The sequence below is a fragment of the Carettochelys insculpta genome, chromosome 1 (assembly GCF_033958435.1).
Source record: "Carettochelys insculpta isolate YL-2023 chromosome 1, ASM3395843v1, whole genome shotgun sequence".
Lineage (NCBI taxonomy): Eukaryota > Metazoa > Chordata > Testudines > Carettochelyidae > Carettochelys > Carettochelys insculpta.
In genome coordinates, this window is record NC_134137.1 from 251,101,599 (window position 1) to 251,120,540 (window position 18,942).

At 45.4% G+C, this 18,942-nt stretch overlaps 1 protein-coding gene across 4 annotated transcripts in view; it reads left to right on the forward strand.

Moving 5' to 3' along the window:
- The first annotated feature begins 1,889 nt into the window (after nt 1–1,889).
- The window catches only part of KRAS (KRAS proto-oncogene, GTPase), a 53,358-nt gene continuing 36,305 nt past the window's right edge, over nt 1,890–18,942 (forward strand). For 2 of the 4 annotated variants that reach the window (XM_075004547.1, XM_075004573.1), the window contains exons 1-2: nt 1,913–1,991; nt 6,855–6,980. In XM_075004547.1, coding sequence (XP_074860648.1) covers nt 6,870–6,980 — 111 coding nt within the window. In that variant the 5' untranslated portion in view covers nt 1,913–1,991; nt 6,855–6,869. Of the gene's footprint in view, nt 1,992–6,854; nt 6,981–18,942 lie in introns of all 4 variants that reach the window. The other 2 variants (XM_075004558.1, XM_075004567.1) reach the window with 2 other exon arrangements.

The window sequence follows — 18,942 nt, forward strand, 5'->3', positions numbered from 1 at the left end:
TGCGGCCAGCACGCACCCTTGCTTCACACCATTAGATATCTCAAATGGATCTGAGGACTCGCCATTTGAAAGAACAAAACAACTAATTGCAGCACAAAGAACACAGAAATCTAAACAGCACACAGTTCAGCATAATCCTTCATTACAGTAAAAGAAGCTTGAACATCTTACAGTACTTCTGTTGCCTATGACTAGAGAGAACACAGCTCCAATCTGTTAATCAAAAAGTCTTAAATACCAGGTTTGTAGACACGATATTTGCTTTCTTCAACTGCCAGCTCAGAGAGAAGGAGAAAACAGTGGGCCAAATTCATATCTGCTCCATAGGTGCTGAAACTACGTTGTTGGGAGTGGTGCCTCACACACTGGCTTGAATTATAATAAACCAGAAACATGGGTTCTGGCTTCAGTATCCCCACATTATAAGAATTGTTTCAGCACCATTGATCTGCAGTGAGTAAATTGTCTAGGACTGAGTTTGGGCCCATTGTCTCTCCCATAGAGATGCTGATACAGAGAGGTTCAAAAATTGACACCATTCAGTATAAAGGTCTATACATTCACCTGGTACAACAGATAATCTACAGTTACAGGTTTTAGATCTTTTTGATAGAAAAATAGATTTCATCTTATATTAACTTGACTCAAAAATTTTCATTAATTTATCATATTTTGTAATGAGCATCTGTGTAACCAACAAACTTTAATTGGAATAAATTATTTTAAGTTTTACAGTAATTCTTTGGGGATGGTGTGGGGGTTTCTCTTCCCTTCTATTTTCTGCCAGTAGCTCTGCTTTCCCTCCCACATTCACGCTTTTTTCAAATGTTAACTAGAAAGCTTCTGAAGTATACTTGACTAAACAAACATGTTTTTCAAAAAGAAATAAAACACAAAGAAGCCATAGAACTGATTAAACCACTTTCCTCTAAGAACCACTTTTTGGAGACATCTTTTGCCCCATGGTACTTGCTGTGTACATTATTAATATGCCGAGGTATTGACTCACTCAAACTTTGTGAATAGTCACAGAGAGGTGCCAACGTTAGTCTGGATCTTCACAAAATAAACAAGCAGTCCTGCAGTACTTTAAGGACTAACAAAATAATTTGTTAGGTGATGAGCTCTTGTGATCTAGTCCAGATCTGAACAAGTGGCTCTACTCCACCAAAGCTTATCACTTAATAAATTATTTTGTTAAAGTGCTAGATGACGGGATGTTTGTTTTGGCAGGAATGGGACCTGTGTACGGTGAACTGCTCGTATAGTGGGCCCAATAAGTGTACGTGTGAAAGACCGTGGATGAGTAATTCCGTAGGTCTGAGCGGCTTGGGCTCTGTGTGCTTTTGTATTTGAAGCACCTTTGGCGGCGGGGGTTGGAAATGGTGATACAAGTTTTTCGCGTTTATTTCTGTTTCTATTCTGCCCGGTGCTCTGCCCGGCCAGGCGCGAGTGTGGTGGCCAAAAACGTTTGAAAATTTTAAATGCCAGGGTTACCCTCATTAACCTTTCCCCAGAGGAACCCCTGATAGGGATAGCGACCGAGAGCGTCTGCAGCGGCATCCCTGTACCATCCCTACACCCGCACACGCCGATGCAAGCGAACGGGGAAACACAGACAACCCCTCCCAGGGAGTTAAATAGGGTAACGCTGTAATGCTGACAGAACGTTCATAGGAAGCTCCGCCCCCCGGGCGGGCTGGGGCCTGGGGCGCGGCGCGGGGCTGTGCCGCGGGCGGGCACAGCCCGCTTACCCGGGCCACTGGGTGGCCGGCTCTGTCCTTGGCTGGGCGGAGCTGGCTCGCCGCTCGCTCCCTCCCTCCCCGCGGCGGAGCGCGGAGCGCATCGATCGCATCCATTCGCTCGGCGCTCGGCTCGGCAGCCCCAGCCCCCGCCCCGGCCGTCCCCCGCCATTTCAGCCCGGCTCGCAGAGGCAGCGGAGCGGCGCCGGGGAGGGAGCAGCCGCCGGCAGCCCGGACGGCGCCAGGCAGGTGCGGGCGCGCGGGAGGGAGAGGGAGAGGGAGAGGGAGAGGGCCAGGGCCAGGGCCAGGGCCAGGGCCGGGGCCGGGGCCGGGGCCATGTGCAGGCAGGATCTGGGTCCTCCAGCGGGAGCCGGGCTGGACAGATCCGCCCCGCCCTGCCTGGCCAGCGCCCCCGCGGGGAGCCGCGAGCCCGGACCCGAGCGGCAGCCCCGGACCCCGTGTGCCTCCCGCTTCAGCCGCCAGCTGCCCCAGCGCTGCTTCCGCCTGTGCCCCGCCAGCCCGTGCGCCCCCTGCTCCTCCCGCGCCCCGCTTAGCTGTGCCCCCGAGAGCGTCCTGCGGTCCCCCGTGCGCCCCAGCGCCCTCCCCGGCCTCCGTGTGCCCCAAGAGCCCCCCGCCCCGCCCCTGCAGCCGCCTCCGATAGTCCCTGCTCCTGAGCGCCTCCTGCTGGACCCGTGCGCCCGATAGTCCCTGTGCGCCTGCTGCTGGCCCCTGCGCTCCTGGTAGTCCGTGCGCCCCTGTGCCCCCCCCTGCCTCCCTGTGCCCCCATGTCCCTAGTGCTGTAGTTACTCGTGCCCCTGACATCCTCTGCTGACCTCAGCTCCCTGCTTATCTATGCCCCTGCCCCTCCTGCTGCCCGTGTGCCCCCTCCTGTCCCGGGTGGCCAACTTACCTGTGCCCTTGAGAGCCGTGCCCCGTGTGCCCCCTGCTTACCTGTGCTCTCTGCTGCCCCCAGCGCCCCATGCTCTCTCCCCTGCCCAGACAGCCCTCGCCCTCGCCCCCATGCATACTCTGCTGCTCTCAGTGCCCTGCTTACCTGTGCCTCCTGTGGCCCCCCCCGTCCCCAGTGCTGTGGTTACCTTTGCCCTGCCAGCCCCTGCCCCCTTGTGCCCCCTGCTGCCTGCAGTGCCCCATTTACCTGTTCCTTGCATGTACCTAACACCCTGGTACACCTGTCCTCTCGCTGCTCCGCACACCCCACTTACCTCTGGTCCCTGCTGCCCCCAGCACCCTGTTCACCTGTGCCCCAAACAGCTCCTGTCACCCTTGCACTCCCTGCCTGCGTGGGCCCCCACTGCCCTGCTTACCTGTGCTCCCAACAGACCCTGCCCCCATGTGCCCTCTGTCTACCTGTCCCCATTTCTCCAGTGCTCTGCTCCCATGTGCCACATGTATTCCCTGCTGCCTGCAGTGCCCTCCTGTCCTGTGTTGCCAGTGTCCCTATCTCCCTGTATCTCTTGGTGGCCCTAGCACCCTTCTTACCTGTGCACCTAACCGCCCCCCCCCGCCCCGGGCACTCCATGCACACCTCGATTTCCTGTGTTCTTCTTCCCCCAGTGTGTCCCCAGCAGGCCCTGCCCCTGGCATTCTCCCAGCCTGCTATATCTCTGCTTGATCCATCAGGTGTCCTCTTCCCACCTGCCCCTTATTTTCTCCGTTCTGTGCTCTTATTTCCATCTCCCTCTGTATCCCCTTCTTACCTGTGCTTCTGACAGGCTCTGCTCCACTGCTCATGTGTGCCACTTGACTACCTGTCTCTGGTGTCTCCCTGGCACTCCATGTGCCCGTGCCCGTGCCCTCCCCCTCCCCAGTGTGTGCTCCCACCTGCCGGTCTCCATGTGTCCCCAACCCCTGTATTCCCTGCCCACCTTTTATTCCCACCAGTCTGTGTGCCCCACCCTTGTGTGCTCTCTGCTCACCTGTATCTCCCTAGTGACCTGCTCACTTGTGACTCTGACAGGCCCTGCAACTGTTATGCTCCTTGCCCACCTGTGTTCTCTGCTACCTTCCATGTGTCCTTTGTCCATGTGCCCCCAAAGCCCTGTTTACCTGTCCCGCTGATAGCTCCTGCCCCCCAAGGACCTCTCAGTGCTCAGCTAAACTGTCTCTGACAGGCCTGGCCCTGATCCCCCTGTGCTCCTTGCTCACCCGTATCCTCTACTGCCCCCTGGGTGTTCTCATGTGCGCCTAGTACTCTGCTTTCCTGTGCCCCCAACAGTCCCTGCCTCCTTTTGTGCTCTCTGTACTCCCCTAGCAACCTTCTTACTTGTCCTCTGTGTTTGCTCTCTGCCCTGACAGCTTCTGTCTTCATGGGCTTCCTTCCTTGCTTGTGCCCCAAGTGCCCTGCACACCAGCTCCCCGTGTGCCCCAGCTAACCTGTGTTTCTGATTAGCCCCCTGTGCCTCTTGCACATTTGCCCTTCTTCCACCCAAGTATACCCTATTGGCCCAGTCCCCATGTACTTACAGCTCCCTGCACCCTTTTACTTCCCTGTGCCTCCTTCTGCCTGGGTGCCCCAAGCAGCCTGCAAACCTACGCCCCTGACAGCCCTTGCCCCATGTTCCTCCAGCCCTCATGCACGCCTGTGCCCTTGTGGATATGCCTACTGCATACCTATATCCCCAGTAGCCTCCCTCTGCCCCCCACTCCCCTGTGTCTCCTGCCCATCTGTGTCCTTGTTTCCTCCACCCCTGTACACCTCTCCTGTTATATCAGCTGCTTCTGTCCACTAACCCCCCCGAGAGTCCCTGCTACCTATGTACCCCAAAGCCATAACCCTTTTACCCCTGTTTCCCCTGCCCTATTACTCCTGTAACCCCCAAGAGTCTATATGCCGTCAGCCTCAACTCCTCCCCAAGAGCCGTCTCCATTGCACTTTGTATCCCAGACTTACCAGCTTCCTGTGTCCTCTAGACCGTGGTGAGCAAACTTTTTATGTTGGGCCCCATAGAGGCAGGTTTTTCATCCCTGCAATTATCAGCCCTCCCCCAGTCTGTCTAATGTAATCCAGACTCTCGGGAATTTCACTTATGTTCCTATGTAAAAAAGCCCTTTTGGCGTGTGTAAGAAAATAAGTATGTAGAAAGTAAAAACATTTATTTATTTATTAATCGGTAAACAGATATTAATACATGGACATAAAAACAGTAATGTATTTCAACATTTTTAATGAGATGGATGAGCCTGAGACCAACAGCCGATTGTGCCGCACCCCTTTACAAAATGTCATGCCCTCCACTTTGCTCACCCCTGCTCTAGACCACAGTGGCTTCTATAGCTGTGAAAGCTCTTACTCCCGGTGTACTCCAGCTTCCTCTGCACCCTGTTGCCTGAAGAGAGGTGTGGGACAGAAAAAAGCTGGGAGATGTACCTCCCTGTATACTGTAGCTTCTTCTGACCCCTAAATCCAGTACCCTCTGAGAACCTCTACTCCTTCTATATCTTTATCCCCTCTGATCCTACATCTGTGTCCCCTCTGGAGAGCCTAAGCACCTTTATCCCACGAGAGTGCCAGCACTCATCCATGCTTCTAGCCCTGTCTATTGTGGTATGGCTTCTATACCTTTGATCCACACCTCCCTATGCCCCAAAGAGCCATTGCACCCTGCCCCTTCATTATCACTGGCCCTCCATGCCTCTGTGCCACACCCAGCTTTCCTTGATACCTCAACACCTCTCTTTCCATCCCTCCCTAGTTTTCAGCACCTCTTTACTCTGAACCTCCTTGCCTCCCCCTCCCTCCTTAACTTCTCTCTATAGTCCCCTCCCTGCTTTTATTGCCTTCCCCAAAACTCCCTCTTCTTTGCTTCCCTCCTCTCTCTGCCCTTTGGTTGTGTCTCTTGGCTTCTTTCTGCCGCACCCACCTCTTCAGGCAAGTAGTGATTTTGCTGCCACTGAGAGGAGGAAGAGGTGCTGTTGGAAGGCCAGGTGGCCAACACCCACCGCCTCGTGAACATGAGACTGATATCAGCCCACATGAGTGTGTCCCAGCTGCCAGATTTCTTCCCTCCTCCACAAAATAATCACTGTACAACCCAAATAAACTGTGGGATTTCCAGCTACCCGTGTAAGGAATTTATAGAGCCACAGCAGCAAAGGTTTTGTAGAAGGTTTTGGCTGTCATGCTTTCCTGTTCTGTCCTGTCATTTGTGGCAGGATTTGTATCTCATTCAAGAACTTACTTGCGACTGTATTATAACTTGTATAACAGAATGGGCTAACGTAGGCAAAGACTGTGTTCTGACAACTTGTGACAAATGTACAATAGTATATTATTAGGTGTCCCATGATATAGTTGTTGCCCAGAAAAAGATCTGTGAGTTGTGAATCTGACAGTTGAGCCCTGGTTGTTCTGCTTTTTTAATATTAAAATGTTTTAAAGGGTCGTGTTCGTATTTTAATAACTTTTTATATAGTTTTCTGTTTTCTTGGTAGTGGTGAGCCACTTTTTAACTTCCTGGTGAATCAGTAATGAGCCTCCATTTTTAATAATCAGTTTTGTTCTGAGGCTTTGACTTTTTGAATTCATGGGCTATTTTGTATTATAATCAAAGCTCTAATTCTTGATATCCAACAACATGCTATGTCAGTGTACAAAATAGAGAGGTCTTGAGGGTATCAGCTTTGCTCTGCCATATATGTATTTTTAAATGTATATTTCAGTACATACACATCTGAGATAACAATGCGTACACCAATTTAGTCTTTAAGATTACATGGCACAGCATGCTAAATTTCTTAAAATTCTTTCTGAAAAGAATTGATCAGAATAGCAAATAAATAAGTATATATAACATTATAACCTATAAGAACAGGTTTTTCAGACTTTCCTGATTTCTGTGTAATGGTTTTCTTAATTCATATTATTAGTTTCAGTTTGTATTCAATAACTGTTGGCACAATATTTGCACCAAATCTTTTACAACTTTTGAATCTGAGAATTTGTCCCGTTTTCAAAGCTTTTTTGTTTGAGTGCACATTAGTAAGAGAATGGTTTTCTCTTTCTTTAAACACTTCGGAAAAGAAACTTGGGGATGTCTTTGGATGTATTTGAAACTTGACTCTGTCATGCTTTAATTTTGATTTCTTTGTTAGCCAGGTCTTCTGAAAATGACGGAGTACAAACTTGTTGTTGTTGGAGCTGGTGGTGTAGGCAAGAGTGCCTTGACAATACAGCTAATTCAGAATCATTTTGTGGATGAATATGATCCAACAATAGAGGTAAACAATTTTAATTTTAATACAGGTTGAACCTCTCTCATCTGGCACTGACAGAACCCGATTGGTGCTGGATAAGAGAATTTGCAAGGGTGGTCAGTATTGTCTAGCACATTACCAACAATACTTCTGCTCGCTTGGTTTTTAGAAGACACTTAGAGGTAAATTAGAATTAAATAACAGCATAGAACACTGAGACTCAGGACTGGTGGCTGTGAACAAACTTGATGGGGCCTTGGGAAAATTGGCCATGCTAATGGTAAGCGGACGTCCAGCTAACTAAATCACACCAGGGCCGTGTCTACACTAGCCAAAAACTTCAAAATGGCCATGCAAATAGCCATTTCAGAGTTTACTAATGAAGCACTGAAATACATATTCAGCGCCTCATTAGCATGGAGGCAGCCACGGCACTTGGAAATTGACACGGCTCATCCAGACAGGGCTTCTTTTTGAAAGGCCCCCACCTACTTCGAAGTCCCCTTATTCCTATGAGCAGATGGGAATAAGGGGATTTCGAAGTAGCCGGGGTCCTTTCGAGAAGGAGCCCCATCTGGATGAGCCGCGCGGCGGTGAGCCACGTCAATTTCGAAGTGCCGCAGCTGCCCGCATGCTAATGAGGTGCTGAATATGTATTTCAGCGCTTCATTAGTAAACTTCGAAATGGCTATTTGCATGGCCATTTTGAAGTTTTTGGCTAGTGTAGACATAGCCCAGATTACGGATGATGCCAGATTAGAGAGTTCTGGATTAAAGAGGTTCAGCCTGTAGTGTGTACAAACTCTTTGGATGTGAGAGAGGCTGATAACAGCATTTGACAGAGTAGATTTTTGTGGCTTATATTGCTATAATTTTCTATTAATGTATTTTCTATAACTTTTTATTTGTAATTTGTTTAAATGATGCTCTTATAGTGACCAATATTTATGGCTAGAAATTGTAGATATCCAGAAGGTATTCTATGTGCTATTCTAAACTCAACGGACTGCCAATCTGCAGCAGTGTTAGAAAATCAAAAAGGTAATATCCTGAAGATATACTTGGATGATTGAAGTTTCGTTTTGGTTACTAGATCACATTTAGGAGAGTCCAATAAACTAAGAGAATGAGACTGTGTCTACACTAGAGGGTTTTGTTGACAAAATCTGGGAAGCATTCAGATTCCCCACGCATTCTATTGACAGTAAATCGACAGAATGCAGCAGTTTTGTCGACAGACTTATCCTGCTCTCCATGAGGCATAGCATCTCTGTAAACATAGATCTGTTGACAGAAACCCAGTCTGGACTTCTGGAGGACCCTCTGTCAACAGACAGAGCCTCCGAAACACTGGGCAGCCCAGTTTCTGTGCTTCTTGTTGGCCGTTTTGTTGAGGGAGCAGCTGGTCAGTCTTGTGATCTGCTTTACAATTTGGCCGCAATCTGTTCACAAATCACTGTAATCTAGACATAGCCTGCCTATGTACAAAATAAGATAGCATTTGAGACTTCTCATAATTCTTACAAAAGAAATTTTCCTCTGAAGTTTTAAGTTTGATAATTTGAATCTATAATTAAACCATCACGTGCTTCTACAAAGACAGAGGATTGTTCAGATGCCCAGGACTTAAAATAACAGAAATTCTACATTAAAAATTGTAGTTTATGGCACGAACTGCATGGAGAAGTTTGCCATGCCTATCTGTTGCTAATAGCATTAGTACTTCTAGGAACACCAGATTAATTCAGAATGTTAACATGTAACATTCCCCAGAAAAAGATGTAAACTTCTTTAGAAGCTTTGACTAATGGAATTTCTTTGTATTCTAGAAGCTTGTGAATTACTCACATAGGATAACCTCAACATTATATTGTATTCCACGGTTGTGGAAATCATTGGTGTAATATTTTGAAGAAAAGAACTGCAGTTTTTACCTACATAAACATCTTGTCACTTATCACAATAGTATTCTTCTAAAGGTTACTTCAATAAATGTTTGTCTAAATAGATGTCCTCGATTATTGCCTTTCTGTTAGGTTGTATATCTTTAGGGCAGGGACCTGACAAATGGATTACTTGTTCACAGCACCATAAAATAAAAATCATATAGTTGAGGTTGCAGGCAAGGAATGATTTACAGTGCAACCCAAAGGAAGTTCTAACAATTGGATGTTACACTTCTCCTTTCCTGTAACTGGATCTTCAAGGGCAGAGTCTCATTCTAATGAGTAGGCCAGGGCTGCTTAAGTGTGATTTTTTGCACAGATCCATTTGTAGGTTCAGGACCTAAGTCAAAGAACTATAACCATGCAGATACTGGGCATGGGTAAACACAAGGGCTGCGTCTATACTATAGAGATCTTTGGAAAAAAGCCATTCTGGAAGATCTGAAAGAACTTTCAAAAGAGTGCATCCACACACAAAAAATCGGATCAAAAGAGCAATCCGCTCTTTTGAAAGAAAGAGCATCCACGCACAGGGCCAAGGATCAAAAAATCAGGCCCCATAAGGACTGCTCTTTCAGAAAAGAGGGCCTATGGAGTGTCTCCACACATTTTCTTTTGAAAGAAGCTTTGGAAAAGGGACGTTCTTCCTGAAATGGAAAAAGAAGAGCGAATTTGAAAGGAGTGCGACATTCTTTTGATTTAATTTTGAAAGAACACTTTGTTTGTAGGTGCTCTGCAGGATCTTTCGGAAGAGCCCCCTTCTTTCAAAAAATCTTCTGAAAGAACTTGCTAGTGTAGACGCAGCCACAGTGAAGAAGAGCATAGGCTGTACATTTGTCTTGCTTTTGGTAGATGATATGCAAACAGTTCCAATACCATTATTTCTACTTTGTGGTAATGTGTGCTGCTTGAAAGCAAATATTAAATTTGTAAAAGAGCTAAACATTTGAGTCCATAATTACTTAGACATTTGAAATTATTTCTGTGGCTAAAGGAGGTATCCATGATGTACAAAATTTCTGTATTGTGAATGAAGTTACTGGAGTGGGGAAAGAACTTAATGTCTGTGAACAGCAACATTATAATTTTCATAACACTCTTGAAAGAGATTGCGGAACCCTTTTATATTCAAATTGGACACATTAACACGTGGTTTGAACTGGGATGGGAATTTTCTGAGTCACACTAGGGGCTCATTTGCATACTTGGCTTCGTCAAATTCTTGATTTCCCACCCCCCTTCTGCCACTCTACTCTTTGATTTGCTTAGCTTGATCATTTTTTTCTGATTTGTCCACCTTGATTACTGTTTTTGGTTCTCCGTGCCTTAAATATTGAGTCTGTTCTGGTATGGCTATGGTCTGAAGAAGTGGGTCTGTCCCACGAAAGCTCACCTAATAAATTATTTTGTTAGTCTTTAAAGTGCTACTTGACTGCTTTTTTGTTTTTATTATAAATATCTCTATAAAACTTGGGTTTCCTTGGCATGTGCAAGTATTTTTGTTTCTCTAATGTATGTCTTATGTGAGGAAGGCTTCAGGCACCAATAAAATTCACTTCAGGCTGGTCTACTCTCTCACTTGCACCTAAACAACCAAAACTATATTAGGGAACAGATTTAGTTAAAGCAGTGTAAGTTAAAATGTAGATCAACCCTTATAAATGTAGGCTAATATACTGAAGCAGTTTGATTAGCGCCCTCTAGTGGTCAACTGTTTCATCCTGCGTCCAGAATGTATTGTGGCTCATTCATTTTCTGTTTACACATTTTTTCAAATGTTCTTTAGAAAAAGTCCAGCCATCCAATTTGGCTGTTCCTGAAGTACCCAACTAAAGCTTTAAAGTAGTTAAGGATAGGATTTACAAAATCTTGTGACTTTGGAAGTCAAGAAGTCTGAATCATTTCCAAAAATTTTACCCTGTGTTTCTAAATCACTTAGGTTCTTGAAAATTCAACCTAATCAAATAGTATTTTAAAACAACTCTTATTTACTTGGGTAGAGAGTCCTTTCATAAAGATGTAAATATAAAAAATTTTAGTAAGTGTCCAACATGGACTGATAGATTAATAGTGTTGCATTGTTTTTTTTTTAATTGACGTACAATGCACGTTATCACTGCTTGTTGTGTACAAACAGTGGAGGTGTTTTCCATTGGCATAATTCAGATTGACATTATGGCTTTTGAAAGGCCAGTGATAGCATTAATTGATGCAATGGGAAAAAAGTTTTTGATGTAAACTACAGAATCTAGTTTTCATGAAGAAATACAAACTGACTTCTGGAGCGGTTCCTAGCATAGCAGTAACTGTTGGGTTTTGTATTTTTGATTTTTTTGTTTTTGGTATTAGGAGATTGCCTTTTTTATTTGGGCAAGAGAGATTCTAAACTTGATTCTAAAGGATAGATTAATCTCTGCCCTTGTTCCCTTTAGCACCTCTAATCCTATTTCAGGCAGTGGTAGATAGGGTTTCCTTTCCTATTTAATGCTTGAGGAGCAAGGACTTTTGCATTTGTTTTCTTATCTGTTGTTGCAGGGTTTAGCTCCTTCAAGCATTTCTTGTTGCTATGGTAAACAAGATGCAATAGTGTAGCAGCCCTGGGAAGGGATAGAGTTAATTTCCTGTAAGGTCTAAATCTGTAGTAGACTGTTTAAAGGGGAGAATGGAGAGTTTGCCTTTCATATGTGAGCATCGTCTTCAGTTGTCCTTGAAGGGCGACTCGGGTGGGGAGCTTAAGGTGCCCATTTACCATTCTGAACTCTTTTTCCCCGTGGCTGCTTCACATGGAATGTGGAGACAGGTGTGCTGTACACCAGGGAGAAAGTCTTATGCAGCTTACTTGTCACAAATCTCCAAAGGACAAGGCATGGACTGAAAATCCTTTGGCTCCAGGGGGCTCCAGAGACAACCTGACAGGTAGCAGCTAGTGTAAAACTTGACAGCTGCTGTGCATGTAGTGTGCACCCACCTAACGTGAATAGGGAGGAGCGAGCCCTTGAAGAATTAGTTTCTTTCCCTTGATCTGAAGAATTCTCTGTAATTCAAAATCATGTACTGTCCACCACCAGAAATTGGCCCAGTTAACTTCTCTTGAAGCAAGAGCGTTTTTCTTTCAGTATAGCTCAGCTATGCAAAATGGACAAGCAGTCCTGTAGCACTTTAAAGACTAACAAAATAATTTATTAGGTGATGAACTTTCATGGGGCAGACCCACTACCTCTCAGTGACTATTCAGCTATGCAGTTCTGCCTCTTTTGGAGAGGTGGTGAGATGTGAAATACTGATTAGTACACACTTGCTCATCATAAATGATGATTTCTCATGGTTTTTCAAGGAACAGTCCAAATGCATACAGAACTAAGGATTTTTTTCTTTTGATATGATCAGTAAACTGACAAAGATGGGACTAGTGCTTTTTCATTAGCTTGGTGATGAAACTAGAGGCAAAACATGGCTGCTCTGCCTTTCAGTTTAGTGGGAACTGAACATTTGCTTCTGGATATCTTTTTAATGTTCCACATTGGGAAAGGTGTGTTATCCTTAACTAAAAATTTCCTGGGGCTTGTAGCACTGTTGAAATATTATCAATATTTAAACAATTATGTAGTTTTTAAAGTAGGTATGTTACTTCTTTCTTTGGCACATGCCTTTGTACATAAGCAAAATAACTTCCAAAGTGATGCTAAAATTGAACTTTATCTTTAAAGGGATACAGTCAGCTTGAAGTCACATTTCTATTACTTATGTGGTAGTATTACAAATATCTTCCATGATCAAGTCAAGTCAGAGACAGGACTTCTTTAGTTTGTTCACTTTGTGTATTTGGGACTTTGGTACTGTAGAATACGTATTTTGCTATATGTGAACAGTCATTTCCCTCATTTATATGTTTTTATTTTCCACACCTCAATGTGGAAGAGAAAAAACATTTTAAAATGAGAAAACATATGTAGAACTTGCTAGGGGGAACCATGAATAGAATCACAGAATCATAGAATGCTGGGACTGGAAAGGACCTTGAGAGGTCATCATGTCCAGCTCCCTGCCCTCATGGCAGGACCAAGTACTGTCTAGACCATCCCTGATAGACACTTATCTAACCTGTTCTTAAATATCTCCAGAGATGGAGATTCCACAACATCCCTAGGCAATTTATTCCACTGTTTGACCACCCTGACAGTTAGCAACTTTTTCCTAATGTCCAGCCTAAACCTCCTTTGCCGCAGTTTAAGCCCATTGCTTCTTGTTCTGTCCTCAGAGGCGAAGAAGAAGAAGTTTTCTCCCTCTTCCTTATGACACCCTTTTAGATACCTGAAAACCGCTATCATGTCCTCCCTTAATCTTCTTTTTTCCAAACTAAACAAGCCCAATTCTTTCAGCCTTTCTTCATAAGTCATGTTCTCTAGACCTTTGGTCATTCTTTTTGCTCTTTTCTGGACCCTTTCCAGTTTCTCCACATCTTTCTTGAAATGTGGCACCCAGAACTGGACACAGTACTCCAACTGGGGCCTAACCAGCACAGAGTAGAGCGGAAGAATGACTTCTCGTGTCTTGTTCCAAATACACCTGTTAATGCATCCCAGAATCACGTTTGCTTTTTTTGCAACAGCATCACACTGTTGACTCATATTTAACTTGTGATCCACTATAACCCCTAGATCGCTTTCTGCCATACTCCTTCCTAGGCAGTCGCTTCCCACTCTGTATGTGGGGAACTGATTGTTCCTTCCTAAGCGGAACACTTTGCATTTGTCTGTCTTAAACTTCATCCTGTTTACTTCAGACATTTCTCCAATTTGTCCAGATCATTTTGAATTTTGACCCTATCCTCCAAAGCAGTTGCAATCCCTCCGAGCTTGGTATCATCTGCAAACTTAATAAGCACACTTTCTATGCCAATATCTAAATCGTTGATGAAGATATTGAACAGAGCTGGTCCCAGTACAGACCCCTGCGGAACCCCACTTGTTATACCTTTCCAGCAGGATTGAGAATCATTAATAACTACTCTCCGAGTATGGTTATCCAGCCAGTTTTGCACCCACCTTATAGTAGCCCAATCTAATTTGTATTTGCCTAGCTTATTGATAAGAATATCATGCGAGACTGTATGAAATGCCTTACTAAAATCTAGGTATACCACACCCACCACTTGTCCCTTATCCACAAGGCTCGTTATCCTATCAAAGAAAGCTAACAGGTTGGTTTGATGTGATTTGTTCTTTGCAAATCCATGCTGGCTGTTCCCTATCAGCTTACCACCTTCCAAGTGTTTGCAGATGATTGTCTTATTTACTTCTTCCATTATCTTTCCTGGCACAGAAGTCAAACTGACTGGTCTGTAGTTTCCTGCGTTGTTCTTATTCCCTTTTTTATAGATGGGCACTATATTTGCCTTTTTCCAGTCTTCTGGAATCTCTCCCGTCTCCCATGATTTTCCAAAGATGATAGCTAATGGCTCAGATACCTCCTCCATCAGTGCTTTGAGTATTCTAGGATGCATTTCATCAGGTCCTGGTGACTTGCAGACATCTAACTTGCCTAAGTGATTTTTAACTTGTTCTTTTATTTTTATCTTCTAAACCTACCCCTTTCCCACTAGCATTCACTGTATGAGGCATTCCTTCCTCAGACTTCTCAGTGAAGACCGAAACGAAGTCATTAAGCATCTCTGCCATTTCCAAGCTTCCCGTTACTGTTTCTCCCTCCTCACTGAGCAATGGGCCTACCCTATCCTTGGTCTTCCTCTTGCTTTTAATGTATTTATAAAAAGCCTTCTTGTTTCCTTTTTATGCCTGTAGCTAACTTGAGCTCAATTTGTGCCTTTGCCTTTCTAATCTTGCCCCCCCTGCATTTGTGTTGTTTGCCTATATTCATCCTTTGTAGTTTGTCCTAGTTTCCATTTTTTATGATTCCTTTTTTATTTAGAGATCGCACATGATCTCCTGGTTAAGCCAAGGCGGTCTTTTGCCATATTTTCTATCTTTCCTGCACAGCGGGATAGCTTGCTTTTGGGCCCTTAATAATGTCCCTTTGAAAAACTGCCAACTCTCCTCCATTGTTTTTCCCCCTCAGTCTTGCTTCCCATGGGACCCTGTCTACCCTTCCTAAAATGCATTGTCTGTATTTTGCTGTTCTCCTTTCTACCCTTCATGAAATCATTGAGTTCATAATTTTAACGAACACTTTCGCCCAAGCTGCCTTCCACTTTCAGATTCTCAATCAGTTCCTCCCTATTTGTTAAAATCAGATCTAGGACAGCTTCCCCCCGGTAGGTTTTTAAGCCTTCTGAAAAAAAAAAAAAAAAAAAAGTTGTCTCCCATGCAGTCCAGGAATTTATTGGATAGTGAGTGTGTCGCTGTGTTAGTTTCCCCAACATATATCTGGATAGTTGAAGTCCCCCATCACCACCAAATCCTGGGCCCTGGATGATTTTGTTAGTTTAAAAAAAAGCCTCATCCACCTCTTCCATCTGGGTAGGTGGCCTGTAATAAACTCCTAGCAGGACATCATTTTTTACCCCTTTTAGCTTAATCCAGAGGGTCTCAACACATCCATTTCCTATATCTCCCTCCACTTCAGTCCAAGTGTGTACATTTTCAATATACAAGGCAACACCTCCTCCCTTTTTCCTGTCTATGCTTTGAGCAAGCTGTACCCTTCCATACCAACATTCCAATCTTGTGTATTATCTCACCAAGTTTCCGTGATGCCAGCAATGTTATAGTTCATTTATTAGTACTTCCAGTTCTTCAGGCTTATTACCCATACTTCTTGCATTTGTGTATAGGCATCTAAGATATTGATTTGATCTTGCCTCCTAGTTTTGCCCTGACCCTCCTTTTTCTCTGCCACTATAGCCTGTGAGCCCTCCCATTTCTGACCCATCTCCCAGATTTCCATTTTCTCTACTTACCTGCGGCTTTGCTTCCCTGTCCCTGTTGGACCTAGTTTAAAGCCCTCCTCACTAGAGCTACGTCTACACATGAAGCCTACTTTGAAGTAGCCTATTTCGATGTGGAGACATCGAAATAGGCTATTTCTATGAATAACGTCTACACGTCCTCCAGGGCTGGCAACATCGACGTTGCGCAGCACCACATCGAAATAGGCGCTGCGAGGGAACGTCTACACGCCAAAGTAGAAATAAGGGTGCCAGGCACAGCTGCAGATGAGTCACAGGGCGGACTCAACAGCAAGCTGCTCCCTTAAAGGGCCCCTCCCAGACACAGTTGCACTAAACACCACAAGATCCACAGAGCCGACAACTGGTTGCAGACCCTGTGCATGCAGCATGGATCCCCAGCTGCCGCAGCAGCAGCCAGAAGCCCTGGGCTAAGGGCTGCTGCACAGGGTGACCATAGAGCCCCGCCGGGGCTGGAGAGAGAGCGTCTCTCAACCCCTCAGCTGATGGCCACCATGGCGGACCCCGCTATTTCGATGTTGCGGGACGCGGATCGTCTACACGTGCCCTACTTCGACATTCAACTTTGAAGTAGGGCGCTATTCCCATCCCCTCATGGGGTTAGCGACTTCGACGTCTCGCCACCTAACCTCGACGTTAACGTCGAAATAGCGCCTAACACGTGTAGCCGTGACGGGCGCTATTTCGAAGTTAGTGCCGCTACTTTGAAGTAGCGTGCACGTGTAGACACGGCTTAGGTTAGCCAGTCTGTGTCCAGATAGGGTCTTCCCTCTCCTTGAAAGGTGAACACCATCTCTGCCTAGCAGTCCTTCCTGGAATAGCATCCCATGGTCAACGAAGCCAAAGCCTTCCTGGCAACAGCATTTATGCAGCCAGGCATTCACCTCCAGACTGCACCTCTCTCTGCCTGGGCCCCTACCTTTGACAGGAAGCATTGAGGAGAATACCACCTGCGCCCCACACTCCTTCACCTGTACTCCCAGAGCCCTGTAGTCACTCTTGATCTGCTCAGTGTTACACCTGGCAGTATCATGAGTGCCCACATGGTTGAGTAGCATGGGGTGGTCGTCAGAGGGCCAGATAATCCTTGACAACACCTCTAACATCTCGGATACGGGCCCCCGGCAGGCAGCATACCCCCTGAGATGAAATGTCAGGGCAAGAGATGGGTGCCTCTGTCCCCCTCAGAAGAGAATTGCCAATCACCACCACTCTACGTTCCCTCCTCACAGTGGTGGCAGCAGACATCCCAGACTTGGGGGTACGGGGCTTCTCCTCTGTCGTACGGGGTGGTTCCTTGTCTCTTGTATTAAAGTACAGTGTAACGGTTTCCTAGGACCATGGTGGGAGGGTTGGGAGCAGGGGTGGAACACTGCCTGCTGCCAGAAGTAACCAGCTGCCAGTGTCCACCCTGAGCCATCTCCTCCTCCACCAGTGGTGGGTCAGCAGTCCTGTGTTCTGGGACAGCTACCTCAGCTGTCTCCACATGAATACTGTCCAGGAATTGTTCATAAATTTGGATACTCCTCAACCTAGCCACTTGCTCCTGTAGCTCTCCCACCTGCTGCCTGAGAGATTTCACCAGCAGGCACCTTTCACACTGGATGCTCCTCCCAGACTAGATGTCAGTAAGTGGGAATTGCAAGCCACGTTCCTTGCAAAACCACACCAGGATCTGGGTAGAGGCACCCATGGTCAGGCAGGCAGTCTGGCTACAGGCACAGGTGGAGGAGACAGAAGCAGTCCTGGCACAGGTGCTGCAGATCTTCCTTACCATTGTAGGCCTCCCTCTATTAAACTCCCTCTTAAACTCCCCTGTGTGCTTTGTTCCCTGGTCGCATGTAAGAAAGGTAAAGGGAAAAAAACAGGTATGGGGCTCCTCCCAAAGGCGAACTTCCAGGCAAACTCCCTGTTAGCTGCTCCTGTTTGCTAGTTTAAATTAACAAATAATTTCATTTGTAATAAAATTTGGCTCAATGTCAGACTGACTGTATTGCTTCTAAATAGAACTGAGGCTCTTATTTTTCTTCATTCACAAGGAGAGTTCAATACAGGACAGTAGCTTAATGTTTCCATTTTGGTTGGCATTAACAAGAACAGAGCAATATTTTTAAAATCAGGGGGAAGAAAAAGGATCTGAAAGGTAATGCTGGGGTTTCATCCTGAATCACACTACCCATGACACATTTAGATTTCTGAGAAAAGCACTGTTTGCATTTTCCATGGATACATCATGCCTTTGTTTTAGTATTCAGCAATGATAAATATTGTTGTAAAATGTTGTATGTCTAATATTTACAGAAGCATAGCTGCACGTAAACAAAGGTAATGTGTTCATTTAGGATATGCATAAGCTTAGAAAGGATCAATGCTGCTGTGATTAATCTGCTGGGGGTGGAAGATAAGGAGGGGTTGATTTATCAGGTCTAGTGAAGACCTGTTAGATTGGGACAACAAACTGCAGTCATTCACTCCACTACTTCATTGGAATGAGGTGTACCATAAGTGTACAGGAGAGCTTTTCCTGTATCCAGCACTGTGTAGGCACTGTATTAAATTGACCTAAGCTACCTCTACTCAAGCAATGTTCTTCATGTAGGTGAAGCTTTATAACTTCAGTTGACTTAGACCAGTAGTGTAGACGAGACCTTATATTACCACTGAAACTAACAAATTAATCAATGACAGGTAAAGTTCATTGAGAAGGAAGTCTAATGTCAGGAGAGCTGGCAGTTTCTCAAGGCGACAATAGTAAAAGCATGGCAGCAAATTATCCCATTGCAATGGAAGGATAGAAGAAAAAAAAAACTGTAGTAAGAAACCAATGTGGCTTCATCAGGACCTCTTTAATGATCTGAAAAATCAAAGAAAAGTTTTACAGAATGTGGAAAAAAAACAGGTACAATATCAAAAGTGCTAAGAACAAGACACCTAGAAAAGGACATAGGGACTATGTCTACACCAGCCCCAAACTTTGAAATGGCCATGCAAATGGCCACTTCGAAGTTTACTAATGAAGCACTGAAATACATAGAGCGCCTCATTAGCATGTGGGCGGCCACAGCACTTCGAAATTGACACGGCTTGCCGCGGCACGGCTCGTCCTGACGGGGCT